Source organism: Pseudopipra pipra, chromosome 3, assembly GCF_036250125.1.
Source record: "Pseudopipra pipra isolate bDixPip1 chromosome 3, bDixPip1.hap1, whole genome shotgun sequence".
In the NCBI taxonomy this organism is placed as follows: domain Eukaryota; kingdom Metazoa; phylum Chordata; class Aves; order Passeriformes; family Pipridae; genus Pseudopipra; species Pseudopipra pipra.
The window spans coordinates 1,193,382-1,210,585 of record NC_087551.1 but is presented as its reverse complement, the minus strand read 5'-3'; the positions used below and the strand labels follow the sequence as shown (position 1 = coordinate 1,210,585).

Sequence of the window (17,204 nt, the reverse complement as noted above, 5' to 3'; positions counted from 1 at the left end):
CTGTCCGTGAAGTTGCAGTATTTGTAGGATCTTAGGGGCCTGTAAACTGTATTTGGTCATTCTCTTCCTGTAGCTGCAGCTGCCCATCTTCCCTTGCTGTGTATCTTCAGGTTCTTCTTTGTTGGGCTCAGTGAGCCAGGTTTTAGTTTCATTTTGTGATAAACTGAGAGAATGATTCGGGCTAATTAAAAGAAAAGCAGTGTAAGGTCAATATGACCTGGAGAGAGAAAAGAAAAACAAATCGTAAAACTTAATTGGGCCCCTATAAAGACATAAAACAAGTTACCTGCCTTTTACCTTGTGTAAGATTTATAGTGAAGGAGTTTAGTAAGCTAGATAATAGCACCTTTCTTAAAAATTTATAACTTTGTGTGGATAACCAGCAAACATCTGCTGAATGTCTGACTTGACAATATATTATGGATGCTTATAGATAATATTCTTGTTTAAGAAAAACATCTGTCGAATGTCTGACTTAACAATGTGTAATGTTTATGCTTATGTATAATGAATACTCATTAATTAGCTGGAAATAAATGTAGAACAACTGTCTCCTTTGGGTGTGACAGGCGTTGGGAGTTGTTGAAACCCCTCCCCGATCACCCAGCGCTGAATTTGCTTTTACCATATAATAAATTCTGATTGGAAATCACCCGACTCTGGGTTTCTATTTCTTACAGTTTCCTGAAGCAGCCCAGCCAGATGAGCTGTGGCTCAGGAGGCAGAGGTGGGACTGTCCCCAGTCTGGCTGACTCCCCCTGTGTTTGTTGGCAGGTACATCCGCCTGTACGGGAGGAAGTTCAGCAGGGAGGATCACGTGCTGTTCATCAAGCTGCTCTACGAGTTGGTGACCATTCCCAGGCTGGAGATCAGCATGATGCAGGGCTTTGCACGGCTGCTCATCAACCTGCTGAAGTAAGGACACCTTTCTGCCTGCTGGGGACACTTCCTGAGCCCTTGCTCAGTGTTGTTCTACCTGTATGGAATTTTTCCCCCTATAAGGAAAAGCAAACATCTCAGAGAGCCAAGTCTCGAGGTTTAACCTCAGCCAGGGGGGGAGGTGAGGGCTGGCTCACAACTCCATGATGTTTATTTCACTTAGCCAGGAAAACCTTGGGAATGCTGCCAGTGGCCAGCTTGTTCCTGCCTGGCCTTCCTGCAGCGGGTGCCAAGCTGGGAGCAGGGGCTGGGGTGTTCCGGGTAAGCGTTTCATCCCGAAGTGCTTGGTGTTCTGTTTCCTACCAGGAAAAAAGAGCTGCTTTCCAGGGATGATTTGGAGTTGCCATGGAGACCGCTTTACGAAATGTTGGAGAGGATATTGTACTCCAAGACAGAACATCTGGGATTAAATTGGTTTCCCAAGTAAGTTCGCCTTCTGAAACCTTTGCTGGGCCATGAGTGCCTGTAAGGCTTTAAAGCACTTTGTAATTTGCTCCTAATCCCTGGAATCTGATACGTGGGAAATGCTCTGGTTGTGTTTTCATGAGCATATTTCAAATAATTTGCATTGCAGGGCTGCACTAAGTCGTGGAGCTCCTTCTGCCAGGGGCTTGGGTTTGGCATCATGTTTCTTTATGAGTGAGATGAATTTCTAAATATGCTGGAACAGGGGTCCTGGTCAACTTATTTTGGGGTGGTAACCCAGGTTTTAACCAATTTAATATGGATTATTTAACAGTATTGTCATGGTTTAACCCCAGCTGGCAACTAAGCCCTGCATAGCCACTCGCTCATGGGATGGGGGGAAAAGTGGGAAAACTCAGGGGTTGAGCTAAAGACAGGGAGGAAAGTGAAGAGAATTAACTTTATCCCAGTCAAAACCAGCACAGATATTAAGTTAAACCTCTGCTGCTCTATAACACAATAAGGGTTTGGGGAAAATATAGAATCTTTCATAAATATCTATGCTGTAATCACTCCCAGGATCTGGAATCCATGGGAAGCAAAGTGAAGTACCTTCCATAGGAAATACATGGATATACTCAGAGATGCCATGAGAGGGAGAAATAATTTCCCCCCTCCCCCAGTTAAAAATTTTAGACACGTTCTGGTGATTAGAAAAACGAGAACTTGTTTTCTTCTCTTTCTTTGCCTGTCAATCCCTGCCCATCTGTCAGATTTCCGGGATTTACAGTTTTCCTAATGATTCTGATTAGGAAAGTCCTGCTCTGTAAAGCACAGATTATAAAAGGCAGCACGTGGGTAATGCATTATGTTTGGTTGAACTGAACCTTTGTGTGAAGAAATGCAGGTGAAGAAATGTTTGATTTGCTTTGAAAAAACAATTTTCTGAATAATCCTGAAGCAGTGATTCCTGAGGGGGAGATCCTCTTGCTGATAAGGGACATTAATAGAAAATATGTGGAGCCTTGTCACTTGTTATGGAGCATTTCAGGCTGGATTTCTCTGGTGTCTGTGTAGCTGGAAAGGTCACTTTGCTCAGTTGCATTAGTTTGGTAGCTGTGGGTGAAGATGGGAAAGGGCAGAGCCTTCCTTGCTTTATTTTTATTTCAGTTCTTATCTTTGCACCTGCACACCTTGCTCTGGGGGTCACTTCTCATTTACTGTGTGAGGCAAACTTGGTAGTGGGGAGGGAGCTTTTCCAGGAGGGAAAAGGAGAGGTTGGGCTGGGAGGAAGGTCTGGGTTGGGATGGTCTGTGTGCAACATCCAGCTTTGATTAACTTGATTTTATCCCACTCCATGCAGTGCGATTCCTTCTCATACAGTGCTCCTTCTTTTTCTAGTTTGTTTTTTTTTTTTGGTGCAAATCAAGGGATACTTTAAAAAAGCTGATTTGATTTATAGCTGTTAAATTAACTCTCGTTTTAATTCTATTTTATTTTTTTTTTTCCCCACATTCAGTTCATATCGACCAGGCTGGTCCTCACCTAAAACGTTTGTGCTTAATGTTTTGCATAGGTGGTAAGAAAGACTTTTTGTTGTTCAGCTCTGGCTGATGTACCTTCTGCATGTTCTGTTGGACTGTAACACTTGGCACACACAGAGGGGGAATTCTCTGCATAAATGGTTGTTTTGGAAAGCCAGTATTTAACATGACACCACTGGTGATGAGAATGTCGCACTGGATGTGAAATCTTCTAATTGGGGAGCCAGAGAACGTGTGTGAAGTGGCTGATCAGCGGCTCTAATTTGACTAATTTAACCAGCAAATGTGTTTCAGGGGTCAAACGAGAGGTGGATTTTAGTCTGGAGCAGTTGTTGTGTCTGGTCAGGGATGAAATCACTGCTGGTGCAGGAGCAGGTTCTGGGGTGAATGTTCCTTCCTGTTAAACCAGTGAAATCATGGAAAGTGCTTCAGCAGTGAGGTCGTGGCTGCTGGAAGATCCACCCAGCCACAGCCTTGGGGCTGTGAAGAGCTTCTTTGTCAAGGGTTTGCCAGGAATTCTTGCAGGGAAACCGTCAGGAATCTTTGGTGTGTAAGAAATGCAGAGAACTGGTGTAAGTGGCAGTGGAATCGCAGGGGGTTTTGCTTTGTTGGGGGTGTTTTAGAAAGAAAGGTTCAGTTGTACTGATCCAGCGATGGTAGGTAGGAATTCTCTCAAATAATTTGTGAAACTATAATTGGTTGCTCTTTTAATTGTCTTAATTTAAGCTCTGTGATGAGTGTCCACTTCAGGACTAGAATTTCCCTTACGACCCAAACCTCTCCTGAAAAACTGAAATTCATGCTCCTGCTGCTTTTTTATGAGTCAACACTGTCAGTTCTATGTTAATCATTTTAACTGAAACATGTTTCTCTTTGAAAGTGCAGGAAAAAAAACCCTGTATTTGCAAAACTGACATCACCATGCCTTTTCCAAAAGAAAACAACCATGCAGTGCCAAAAAGATAACTAATGACAGGGCTTAAAATGGTGTTGGGTGTTTTTTAATACATCTCCCCAGCTGTGTTGTCCTGTCCTTTCCTCCTAGCAGTCCCCAAATGGGAATATTACAGGATGTCTCCTCTAGCTGGGCTGTACTTGGACTGTCTCTTGGGTGGAGGTTCCTTGGGTACAAAATCATCTTGCTGTTGTTTTTTATTTCCCAGCTTCCTAAATTTGGGATCAGAAGCCAGATTGGGATGTTCCCCTCCTTTCTCCTTTGCTCTCTCACACTGGCAGGTGCTGAGATCTGGCTGAAAACTTGCTCTCTGGCCTCTGTGTTTATTCAAACTCCCCTCCTTCGGGTTTTCCTCAGTGACACTCAAGGGGAGTGTGACAGTAGGGGCAGAGCTTGTTTGTTCTGTCACACAAACATTTATCGTGTTAATTTTTAATGCTCTTAAGGAATGCTGCTGGTTCATGCTTTATTTATCTACTCTTGGAACAACTGTTACCTGTTTTCTAACTCGTTCAAGGACAATATTCGCTTGAACTCAGAATTTTCCTGAGCCTCCCTCAGAGTTTGGTCTGATTTTTGTTTAGTGAATAGTTGGTCATTCCTCTCCAAATGTCAGAGTTATCAGTCAGCTCTTTTCTGGGAGAGGTCCTGACTTGACTTTGTCACTGTTGCCTAAAATATCCCTAATTTTGCATCTCCTAGAGCTCTGTTTGAACTGAAGTAGTGCTGTGAGGGCTGGGTGGGCTTTTGCTGGATTGCACTGAAATGGTGGTTTATCCATATTTTATTCCTCCTGGCTTGGATGGGATCAGTTTATTTTGTGTAGGACTGGAGAGACAGCGTGTGCATGCTCAGTGTTTGTGTGTCTCCCAATTAATTGATCTTTGGTAATAAAGATGATGCGTTGGCATCATCTTTTTCTGAGCAAAATGGCATTTCTGTATGTTTTGGATGATGAGCTCAAGGATGCAGTATTTCTGTTCAGGGTACAGAAAGCATATCTAAAAGATGTAGGAAGTTCTGCCAGAACTTCTATTTTTTCATTCAGGGAATGTTTTTGGATAAAAGTGCAATTTAGTCTTGAGGTGGTTGTGTGATAAATGGAAGATCTGAAGAATGTGACCATTTATTACCTTTATGGTTCCACTGGTTGGTCTCTCTGCTCCTCCCCCTTTTATTCTTTATTATTTTGAGATTTAGTCCTTAAGTGCTTTGATGGCATCCTGTGTTGAAATGATCTCTCAAATCATGTTCTTGCTGTGGATGAAAACACTTCTAAAATCAGCTGTTACTCTGTGAGGGACCCGAATGAAATAACCCCTTGATTTGCAGACAGTTCACTTCTCTTTCTTAGAACCCCTGGGCAAAACCCAAAACCCCATTGCAAAGGTCAGATACGGTGTTTGGAGCCAAAAAAATAACAACTTCCTGAAGCCTGCTGCCTTTATTTATCTGATTCATGAAGGCCATAAACCCCTTTTTTCTGTTTGCATTTTCAACTCGCCCAAGAAGTCCCTTTGTTCTGCTGATTGTTCACGGGTAAAATGCAGGAGGTTACTTACAAGAAATGATGATAATTCTTCACTTCAAAGCAGGAAATACCAGAGTAGTACATGAAAAGCAGAGCCAGGAGCTGAGCAGGGCAGTTTTGACTGCTATGATTAGGTCTGTGTAGAGGGGAATTAGCTGCTGCATGTTCACAGAAGACAGTTAATTGCATCAACATCATCTTAAGCTCTCGAGAGAAAGGTCAGCAAAGGGTTGTTTGTTTTATGCTGCCACTGAAATCTGGTAATTTGTTATTCCTAATGTTTCCTTTCTTGTTTCAGTTCTGTAGAAAGTGTCCTGAAAACGCTTGTGAAGAGCTGCAGACCGTAAGTGTTTGTTTCATGGTTGATATCTATTTTTATTTTTTTTTTTAGCTTTTTAACAGCCTTGGCTGCAATAATTATGTTGTATGAACAGCTGTATCTGCTATGCATTTAAAACACTGCACTGCATAGGTATTTATTTATTTTAACAGCAATTAAATAACCAGCATTCTTGTAATGTTTCTATAAATGATCCCTGTGAATGGTAGTTGCTGGGTTTTTGTCCAGCCTTCACAGTGGGGTGGTTGTGCATTGTGCAGATTCTTTTCTGGTCCAACAAGACAAGAACCCTTCAATTTGTGTTCCCAAAACGATGCTTGGTTTACCTCTGTTCTGTGCAGGCTCTGTGGAGCTGAGGGCTGCCTGCAACAGCCCCTGGGGATGTGGTTTCCCTGTAAAACTGACATTTATGACGAATTAAGAGCTGGTTTTCATTATGTCTAAAAACAGACCCAAGCTTTAAAGGCAAGCCTGTGTGTGTGTGTGGTTTGCAGGTATTTCCCAGAAGATGCCACTGGGGAGATGCTGGATGAGTGGAGGCCTTTGATGTGTCCCTTTGATGTGACCATGCAGAAGGCAATCACCTACTTCGAGCTCTTCCTGCCCACCACCCTTCCCCCCGAGCTGCACCACAAGGGCTTCAGGTGGGTGTCCTGGGACGTTGCAAACACAAGGAATTCTCTTTTTTAACTCTGAGCCAGCAGAAGGGGCTGTGTGGGGCATGGAGGGAGGGATCACTGGGTTAGGTGTGCTAGGGGAGGGAGGGGTTAGGAGGGGAGGGAATGCGGTTTGGAAAGAGGAATGTGAGCGTGGAGGGTTTGCTCCTTGGCCTCAGGGGAACTCAGAGTGGGAGATGATGCCACTTGTGACTGTTGGTCAACAGGGACAAGCTTCAGGGTGTAAGGCAGAGGGGAATGAGGTGTGGGTTGTTCTCACCTGGGTTGGGATGGTGATATGTGATGGAATGGCAAAGCTGAGGAGGGTGAGGAAACCACTGGTGAAACATTTGTGTGAAAGGGGGGTCAAAACAGACTAAGAGGAGGAGAAGTTAAAAAAAACCCAAAAAAACAAGGACTGAAACTCAGGATCAGACTTGGGGTGGAGGGATGCTGTGGGAGGCAAATGATACAAGTATTCCATGTTGATCCCTGTTCCTGCTGGATGGGTTGAGGGACAGGTGACTTCCTGCAGCCTGGCAAAGTGAGGGATACGTTTTCAGTGAGGGAGCTGCTTTCTCAATGTTGAAGTTATTTTGATTCTGTTCTCTTTCAGGCTTTGGTTTGATGAATTTATAGGCCTTTGGGTGTCAGTTCAAAATCTTCCCCAGTGGGAAGGGGTAAGTATTTGCTTTTCACCTACACCAGAAGAAACCCTCATTTAAATATTCCTACAATGTGCTTGCAAGGAACTGAAGCCAAACAGTCATACAATGGATTTTTTTCTCTTCTGCTTTAACTAGTACAAGAAAGCAGAGACAATAATTTCATTGTTGGTAGCAAGCAATTACTGTCTGAATAAATGAGACTGCAGTTGTGCTTGATGAACATGATTTAATGGCTAGCTCAGACTAGCTTTTCTTTCCAGCCTTGGGAATGCTGCCTGCTGATACTTGGAATTGTTCAGAGTGCTGCTGTGGTTTCTATAAATTATAATTCTGTCCTGTCTTTATCTTAACACATCATGGGTCCCTCGTTTTGAGTGGTGATGTTTTGCCCTTGCTACAATGAGTTGCTGTCATCTTTATTTGGGATACAGTGAAGAACCTGTACTCTCCTTGGCCAAAAATTCCCTGGGGCTCTGTCTTCCAGGGAAAACAGTCTGCCATGTTACCTGTGTGCCCTTGCTGTGTGTCTCATGTGATTAGGTGCAAACTTGAGACATGAAAGACTCACTGTTGAGCCCCCCAGCAGCAGCTCAGGTGCTGTCAGTGTGAGCTGGGCCTGGGCTTTGCTGCACTGAAACTTGGCCTATCACCAGGTTTTTTTCCCCATACTCAGTATGAACATAAGCTCATTGACCATCTGGCTGCTTTTACTAATCTCCTGCCCATGTCCACCAGGAGAACTCCTCAGTGCCTGTGGAGAAAGCTGATTCCCAGGCCACCCCTGAGCGCTGCCTTTGTCCCACATTCCGTAGGTGGTTTTGGCTTCAGTTGTGTTTTGTCACAAACCCAGGGAGGCAGTCCAGGTCCCAGCACTTGGCACTTGTCCACATTTGAACGTGGGAGATGCCAAAGCTCTGTTTGAGGTTGTCTGTATAAACTTTTCCATCTTCCTGATGGCCACCCCCCCTCTAGAAATCCTAATTCTTTTTCTGACAGAACAATGACAGCCCACACTTGAATATCCTGATTTGGTTTGTTTCTGACAAACAGTTTAACAAATAATCCTCAGCCCTCTTTCAGAAGTTATCTCTGATAACTGGATGCTGACAGTTTGCTTGCTTTTTTTCCTCTCCAAGCTTTCACTTTTTTGTTTCCTTTGCTGTCTTGCCCACTTCCTAAAGTCAGGCTTGTTCACGTCATCAGGCTTGGATGCAGATAATTAGACACATGAGTTCTGACTCTGCAATCCCATTTAAGCCTCTGTGTGCTGCAAGCTCTTCCTCAGCTTGCTGTGGCAGGAATTACACTGGCTGTTTGAAGGGGAGCTGTGGAATCAGTTGTCTGTGTGCACAGCAGGGAGTTTTTCAGTGGGTATTTCCTCATACCAAGCGAAGGAGGTGGGTCATTTAAGAAAATGTAACCCCTGTCTTCAGGCTGGGTCAGGTGTGGCTTGTGGGGTTTTCCAAAGCTTATTGTGTCCTTCAGACAGAGAGGTACCTGTTCCTCTGTGCCTGTGTGCCTCTGAATTAGGCAGGATTCTTTCAGGCCCTTCCTTTTTGGCTTCAAGATACTGAAAGAGGCACCAGGAACCTGTTTGGTATGTCCTGACTTGGACAAACTCCTACAAAGGGACTTGCTGGTTAATGTGCTCTTCCACAGCCAGAAGAGTGAGACTTCATCTCCTTTCTGATTTAGCCATGACAGTTCTCTTCCCTGAGGACATTTCTCAGTTCCCTTGGATTCATGAGACTGTCTCCTGGTGATGGAGTGTCTAATTCTTCCTGGACAGAAGCTGACAGCTGATGCTTCTGACCTTTGCAAGCCACAGATGTGTTTAAACCAGAGCACACAAATGTGACAGCCAGCACACGTTGATTAGGATGGATCCTGCAGAGCTTAAATAGTCCTAAATAGCTCAATATTGGGGAAAGCTGAACAGAGGCCTTGGGGGGATTTTCTGCCGTGTCTGTACATAGGAGCTATTTTAGGGCAGTGATGGTTCTGATGGAGTGAAATCTCCCTTTACAAGTGCTTCTGTGCCATGGGCAGCTTTTATCTTGCCTGTGTGAAGTAGATATATTATTATCCATATATTCTAATGAACATTCCCTGTTTTTCTGGTGGTTTTCAGCATCTGGTGAATCTCTTTGCTCGCTTGGCCACAGACAACATCGGGTACATAGACTGGGATCCGTATGTGCCAAAGGTGAGAGCTCTCATCTCAGGAGGGGACTTTGCTTGCTTAGAGACAAGTCTTCAGTGTTCCCATGCCAGGAATAATTCAGGCTCCTTGTGTGGGTTTTACACTGCACTGGCCCAGTTTTTCAGATTAGGTGCATCCATTGAGCCATCCTTTTGGAGGAGGCACGTTGGAAGGTGTTACTGTCATCACCTGGCTCAACCAAACCAACCACAAACCTGACTGTACAAATGCTGTCTGATTGTATAATTAACCCCATGTTCTTGTGGGAAGGCCCTTAGTCATATTCTTGTGATTAAATAATATGTATGACCTTTGGAATCTTTCTGCTTGTAGATTGATTTTTTTTTTTTTTTTTTAAACACGTTCATGGTACTTACGTGGTTTTAAAAAACCAAACACCTTTTGATTAGAAAATTAACTTAATGCCAATTTTATGGCATAAAGTAATTGATGCCAATGTTTGTTTTTCATCCTCTCAGATTTTTACTAGGATTTTGAGGAGTTTAAATCTTCCAGTGGGGAGCAATCAGGTTGTTGTTCCAAGGTTCTTAACAAATGCTTACGATGTAGGACACGCAGTCATGTGGATCACAGCCATGATGGTGAGTAAACTTCTTCATAAAGGGAACCACAAACCCAGGCAAAGCTTTAAGTATGTTTTTAAGATGAATGTTTGTGATGTTGAGCACGCTGCAGAAGAGTGGGTTCAGGCTTTTTTCCCCAAAGTTTTGTTTTCAAGTACATCGTTCCACTGTGTGGAATGGAGGTGGAAGTGTTTATTCCACAGCTGGAAAGGAACAGGCAGCTGCAAATGCCACTGTGGGGACACACTGGGGACCTGCTGAACCCCTGAATCCTCTTTTAGGGTGAACCTCAGCAGATGGGGTGGAGAGAACTTGATATTAGTGCTGAGCTGAGGGCGGGATGGGATCTGATGCTTTGAGGGGAGAGTGCTCCACTTGTACTTTGTGTGCTGTTACCTGTTCATTTGAACTTGTTCTGTGGTTTATTCCTTCTCCAGGGTGGCCCAAGTAAGCTGGTGCAGAAGCACTTGTCTGGCCTGTTCAACAGCATTGCCTCTTTCTACCACCCCTCCAACAACGGGCGCTGGCTGGTGAGTGTCTGTGTGCTGCCACGAGAGCTCTGCCTGTCATTTCAGCCTGTCACACCTCTTGGTCACTGCCCCAGGTGCTCCAACAGCCAGGTTCTGCTGCTGTGTGCTGCTTGGATCTTGAAAATTCAGGTCTCTGTGACCACAGTCATTCAGATCGTGCTCTTATTTTTGTGTCAGCACCACGGCTGATGGGAGTGTTCTACAAACATCTAACCCAGGTGCAGGCTGGAAGTCCAGAACAACACACCTAATTCACCTATAGCCAGGAAAAGAAGTCAGCACTTGAAAGGAGGGTGATGCACAGCATCAATATTACTTGTGTGGTGTAGCTTTTGTGTTACTGACCTACTGTCTCCAAGTTCCCAAAATATAGGATGAGGCTTGGAGCAGCCTGTTCTAGTGGGAGGTGTCCCTGCCTATGGCAGGGGGATGGAATTGGATGGGCTTTAAGGTCCCTTCCAACCAAACCGTTCTGTGATTCCGTTAAACAAGGCAAAAGGATTTTTAATGCATCTCTGCTTTGAAGCATAACTTTTTGATGGTGTAACTAGTGGAATTCTCTGCTAGAGAATGTAAGAACCTCCCTGTGATAGCTGGTAGAAAGTAGAGAAGAAAATACAGCAAGGCTGGTCACAGCAGTGCCAGAGGAGCTGACTTGTATTTGCTTACACGTGAATGTGCAGAGAATGCTCTCAAAGGTTCCCTAATTACTGGTAAATAATCTTGATTCTTGAGTATGTCCTTTCTTTGTGTTTTTCCAGATTTTCTTAAATCCTAGGGCATAGTGCTGGCAGCATAACCACTGGCATTTTGGGAGATGAAGTTTAATGACAAACGGTGAACGTTGCATTTCAGAGCTGTTGCGAGTTTTTCTGCACTGGGGTTGTGTGATCCCAGGATGTTGGGTTATTAATTGTCCCTTGTACACTGAGGAGCTCAGTGCCACTGCCCAGCATTTCTTGTGTGTTCCCAGAACAAGCTGATGAAGCTGCTGCAGAGGCTGCCCAGCAGTGTGGTGAGGAGGCTGCACCGCGAGCGCTACAAGAAGGTGACCTGGCTGACGCCTGTGCCCGAGAGCCACAAGCTCACGGACCAGGACGTGACAGACTTCGTGCAGTGCATCATCCAGCCCGTTCTCCTGGCCATGTTCAGTAAAACTGGGAGCCTGGAGGCTGCCCAGGCCCTGCAGAACCTGGCCCTGATGCGCCCCGAGTTGGTAATTCCACCTGTGCTTGAGAGGTAAGAGCAGGGGAGGACCATTTTTATTTTAATTAATTTGATTTGTTCGGGGGCAAACGGACTGGTTCTGGAGGACTAGAGCTGTTGACAGCTCCTGTGCTTTAGGGTAGTCAGTCCTCAGGTGCTGTGCATGTCTGTTACCATTTTGTGTCAGGTAGTGGGTGGATCAGTTGGAAAAGCAACCCTTTATTCATAAGCCACCTGGTACGTTCTCTCTGACTTTAGGTTGGGCCAGATACACCCGAGAGTTGTGTAGCAATGAACATATATTTTATACTTCTGTTTTGTTCAGGGTGTGTTACAGTTACAGGTTGTTCAAAATCCCTGTCATGGCTCTGACTTCATAAGCAAATCACCAGATGTGTGCTCCCGTGAAATACTTAGCTCGCACTATTTCTAATGCCTTGGTGCCTGAAATTTCCAAGGAAAAACGTAGCTCCTTCCTGCTCCAGTGAAAAGCTTTCCTCCTGGTTCCTATCCACGTTCCCTGTGCAGTCTTTTGTGCTTTTAACAACCATGTATTTTAAAACCAGTGGAGAAATGAGTTTGACCGAAGAGCGCTTCCTGTGTTCCACACCTCACTGACTCAACTGTTTGTAAAAACCTGCTAAATCTGAACCATTTTGAGCACAGCAGTTCCAAGAAGGGCAGCAGTGCCGGGTATGGCTGCTCTGTCTGTTTTGAGAGCAGACTCCACGTCTGCTCTGCAGCTCCAACTATCCCTGGAATGTTTGCCTTGGCTGCAGTTGCACGTTGGCTTGGGATGACGTAGGGCAGGGGTAGCACTGTGACTCTTGTCTGAACTGTGGGTTGGTGGTGACAGCAGGAAGTGTGGCAGTTTGTTTAAAAAGTACTGAGTGTAAAAAGAAAATGTTTATAAATGGCAGTAACCTCCCAGGTTTTGGTAGAAAGGTCTGGACTTCAATGTAACATGGAGTCATAGATCCCCTCTCTTCAGAGGCAGCCAGGGCACGTTGCTGTGCTTGCCACAAGAACCCTACACTTGAGGCTGGTGCAGGCTGTGCACGTCAGGTTCCAGCAGGGAAATCATTGTAGCTTTGAATGTGGGAGCCCATGCAGTAATTATTTACCCCTGGGTTGCTGGTGGATAGCACTGATGAAATGGAAGGAGCCTGGTAACAGATCAGTGTTGAGTCCATCGGAAAACAACGAGAAAACCATTTCAGAACCCTTGATCAGCTTGAATTTTTTGTGCAGGATTTTTCTTTTTTTTTTTTTTTTTTTTACCCTTTCTGCAGAAAGCTTTTATTTGCTTTGTGACATTATCCTTCCTAACCCGACTGTCCTTGATTTTTACAGAACATATCCTGCCCTGGAGACCCTGACAGAGCCCCACCAGCTCACGGCCACCCTGAGCTGTGTCATTGGGGTGGCTCGCAGCCTGGTGTCCGGGGGGAGCTGGTTTCCTGAGGGTCCCACACACATGCTACCTCTGCTCATGAGAGCCCTGCCTGGGGTGGATCCCAACGACTTCAGCAAGTGTATGGTGAGTGGGCAAATATCTCTTTTTCTTTTTTTTTTTTTTTTTTTTTCCTTGTATTTTATAGAGAAAAATTTTTATGTTTCCGTGTGGCCAGAATTTCCTAGCCTTTTTTTTCTGCACAGTTTGAAGTACAAAAATTTAATATTACAGCCCTCTGATTTGGGATAAATGCTTTTGGCTCACTGATAAGCATTGTGCTGACTTTCTGGGCAGCTCTGCACAACAAGATTGAGTAGGTGCTCCAGAGCTCCCAACAAATATTCCTAGTCTTTTAACATCAAAAGAAAGACCTTTATAGTTAGGTTTTCATTACGTTAGGTTCTGAAAGTCCACACCTTCAGGAATTCATATTAGTTTACTTAAAACAATATAAACATTATAGGTGTTTGTAACTTTGAAGTTTGGCACAAAATAGTAGTTATTTTACTTAGAAAATTGAGAATTTTTGTGCAGTGCTGACTAGTAAGTTCTATCTATGAAATCTGAAATAACTGTTGGTAGTTTTGGGGTGTAAGAATTGGGCTCTGGTGTATTTTTGGTTTTAGCATGATTTGCTTTAGCTCCTATAAACGGCCAAAGCTTTTTAATGTGTAGAATACAATACACTAAAGAGCTGTTTGCAACTCCCAACAGATCACATTCCAGTTCATTGCAACATTTTCTACTTTGGTGCCTTTAGTAGATTGTTCATCTGTATTGCAAGAGAGAGATGATCTTTCAGAGGTAAGTTGTGAAAACAAAGCTGTCACTTAGTTTTCAATTGAATTTCTAGCAGTGTGTGATAAGATATGGATCGTGTTTGCTTCTGGGCAGTGTGGCAGAGCTGATACCAGTGTGCAAATCGTGTGTTCTCAGCATTTCTTGTTGTAGGGAATGTTAAATTCACACAATTTAATATCTAAATGTCAAAACCTAGTTGCTCAAGGGCCCTGTGTGGTGTCATTTGACTCTGAGCTTTCCCTGCTTTGAGCAGGAGGTTGGACTGTGGTGTCTCCAGAGGTTACTTGCCATGTGAATTTTTGTATTAAAATAACTTTATTACTCTTAAGTTTTTTGAAAGTCCTCGTCACCATAAAACACAAAACAACACAAAAAAAAATTCCCAACTTGCTAGTTATTTTAAATAGTGCATTAGGGGTTTGGGGTTTTTTCCATTTTCCAGAGCTGTTTTCCTCTTTAAATAAACACCTGTTCCTCCTCCCTTTCCTGACTGGGATTCTATTACTTTCTCTTTGGATGCTTTTTAATCCCCTCCAGCCAAGAGACGGTAACACCATTAGACACTGAGTCTTATCCCCCTTATCACCACCCCTGTTTGCTCCCAGAAGGATTTTTGTAGCTCAGAGAGCAGCAGTAGCTGCAGTTTGCCCAGATCAGAAGGTGGGTTTCATTGCCCCAGAGCTGCAGCACCCCAAAAATCAGGAGGGGTTTAAAACCTGAGGGTTAAATGTGAATACAGGTGAGGTCTGTCCCCACCTCTGGCACTCACTGACCTCCTGCTGCCAAGGAGGATCAGGAGCAAGGCCAGAGGTTGTATCCATGAAGGATACAACCTGATTTCACCACAGAGGTTCCTTGGATAGACATCCAGGCCAGGAAACTGGGACAGGACAGGGCAAGGAACCTGCAATAATTCTCTCATGGAGTGTCCTCGAGCCTGTGCAGTGGGAAATGTGCTGTAGTTCGTGTAGGAAATATGTTCTGTGTTTGTGTTTCCTGGAGAAAAGCCAACCTCTTGTGTTTCTTCTGTGGTGGCAAACTGCAGGTGGAAAGAGAACTGTGCTCTGCATCTGCTGAGTTTGAGGATTTCGTGCTGCAGTTCATGGATAGGTGAGTGAGCTGAGGAGAGGGGAAAGCCTGGCACGAAGAACTCGATTACAGACCTCCAAGTTTCACTTGCTGACGCTGTGTTGCATTTTGTAGGTGTTTTGGACTCATAGAGAGCAGCACACTAGAACAAACCAGAGAGGAGACTGAGACTGAGAAGATGACTCACCTGGAGAGTCTGGTGGAACTGGGGCTCTCCTCCACTTTCAGTACAATCCTTACCCAGTGTTCAAAGGACATCTTTAAGGTGTGTAGAACGTGGGCTTTCCACCTGATTGAAGCAGCTTAATTCTGTGTGGTGAACAACTGGGGTGCTGGGATTCTTCCCACTGTGAACTTCCACACTTAACCAAGGAAAGGGCTGAGGGGGGACAGGAAAGCTTTATTTATATTCATCAGTACAGAGCTCTTGGGTTCTTTGTGCTCTCTTGCAAACTGATGATGAAGTCATTCTGAGAGCTCATTTTATCCCTCTGTGGGTTCAGGCTGTGATTTTTCACGTCCTGATCATTGCTGACCTACCCAATCCCCTGCTTTCCTTTTCTCCCTCTCCCTTCCACTTCTTCAGCTGGGCAGAAGAAGCTGTTCAAGGAGCTGTTGGATAATGGGATCAGAAAAGTTATCTGGATTAAAATAACTCAGAGAGAGGGGGTGGAGAATCCGTGTTGTTACGTGGACAGGTTCCTTCCTTGTGGGTTGGGTTAACACATTTATATCTGCTAATATATATATATATTATTTTTTTTGGAGATGGCAGTTTTTGTGCATTTTGAACCACTGCATTGGGTACTTTGGAATGATTTTTGTTTGGAATCTTTTGCTTCGTGTAAACCTTCAGTTAATTCTGCATCATCATTAAGTATTTAGTTTGTATTTTCCCTGATTGTTCTTTATTAAAGTACTCATGGGATCCACACTGTGTGTAATTCATCTTGCCTTGCAAGGTACTGGATGGAAATAAGCTGCTTTAAAACACGCTGAGTGCTTAAATAGTTGTTAATTTAATTCCCTATTTATTTGCTAAGTAAGGGATGTCTTGACTTTCCTTCACTGTGACACATGAAATAGCAGTTTTCCTTTCGGAGACTGATTTATTATCTGTGTAGTTTCTCAGAAGCACCCTAAACTTACATTAGTCAACAAGATTTTATCCACCTCCTCTCTTCCCAAGGGGAATATTTTAGGCATTCCACAGAGCTGCTTTCTCTCTCTGTCTCTTCTGATTGTTTTAAAATGTGCTTCCCGATTGCAGTCCTCTGTTTTAGAAGAGCACAGATGCTGCCTTCTGAGCAACATCAAACATTTTGGGATACCTAGTTTTCTTTTTTTTTTTTTTTTTAAAAAGTAACCTCCATGTCTTTGTGTTCCCTTTTAGGTTGCCTTGGAGAAGGTTTTTAACTTTGCTGTTTCGAATATATTTGAGACGAGAGTCGCGGGTCGGATGGTCGCCGACATGTGCCGAGCTGCAGTCAAAGTGAGAGAACATGCTCTGAATCCACTCCAGCTTCAGTTTAAAAAGGGAAAAAAAAAAAGCCAGTGCTGCTGCTTTTTCCTGTGTAATATCTTGATTTTTAGGTGGTTCTTAGTATTATGTCTTCTCAAAGTGGCTGGTTGCACACAGGCAGATTCCGAGGGGTTAATTCGCACCGTGTTTTTCTGGTGTTAAATTTAGGTTTTATTGAACCAGAGTCACGAAGTCAGGCTGCCTGTAGGTTGAATTGGAGCTGAGATACAATCTAGTCTTCTCTCTTTTGTGGTGATATTGTTAGATTTTTATCAAAGTGTGTGCTGAGCTGCCTCTCATTCTAACCTGGGCTGTTTGCAGTGCCGCCCCGAGGAGTCCCTGAAGCTCTTTGTGCCCCACTGCTGCAACGTTATAACTCACCTCACAGTCAGTAAGTTCATCTCACTTCTAGTGTTACTTGCTTGCTCTTGGGTTGGCTTTGTGAAAACAGCCTCTAAAACTTGGCTGTGTTTTCCCACAACTTGGTTTCAGCAATGGAAAAGTCCAGTGTTTTGTCTGAAAAAACCCAAACCACTGTGTGATCTCAGGGCAGAAATCTGTCAGGCTGCAGGGCCATGATCCCTTAAAAATGTGGCAGTTTAAAATGTCTCCAGTTGCAGGATGTTACATTGGCTCAAGTGACTTCCAGCTGGACACAGGAGTTGGAGTGGGAAGCTGGAAGGATGCAGTGGGAGGGTTGGGAGTCAGCTTTTGGAGTGGAAGGATCTGGTTTCTTGTGTGGAAAACTTGGCTGCAGTGTGGTTACAGCAGAGCT

General features: G+C 44.1%; 1 protein-coding gene across 1 annotated transcript in view; it reads left to right on the top strand.

Moving 5' to 3' along the window:
- Positions 1-17,204, top strand: part of PSME4 (proteasome activator subunit 4) — a 47,923-nt gene that overhangs the window by 5,731 nt on the left and 24,988 nt on the right. Inside the window, exons 2-16 of the mRNA XM_064650970.1 lie at positions 775-915; positions 1,246-1,362; positions 5,673-5,717; positions 6,209-6,358; positions 6,987-7,050; positions 9,170-9,244; positions 9,721-9,843; positions 10,263-10,355; positions 11,329-11,594; positions 12,915-13,101; positions 13,732-13,821; positions 14,864-14,928; positions 15,022-15,172; positions 16,301-16,399; positions 16,751-16,820. Of these exons, the coding sequence (XP_064507040.1) occupies positions 775-915; positions 1,246-1,362; positions 5,673-5,717; positions 6,209-6,358; positions 6,987-7,050; positions 9,170-9,244; positions 9,721-9,843; positions 10,263-10,355; positions 11,329-11,594; positions 12,915-13,101; positions 13,732-13,821; positions 14,864-14,928; positions 15,022-15,172; positions 16,301-16,399; positions 16,751-16,820 (1,736 nt within the window). The remainder of the gene's footprint in view (positions 1-774; positions 916-1,245; positions 1,363-5,672; positions 5,718-6,208; positions 6,359-6,986; positions 7,051-9,169; positions 9,245-9,720; positions 9,844-10,262; positions 10,356-11,328; positions 11,595-12,914; positions 13,102-13,731; positions 13,822-14,863; positions 14,929-15,021; positions 15,173-16,300; positions 16,400-16,750; positions 16,821-17,204) is intronic.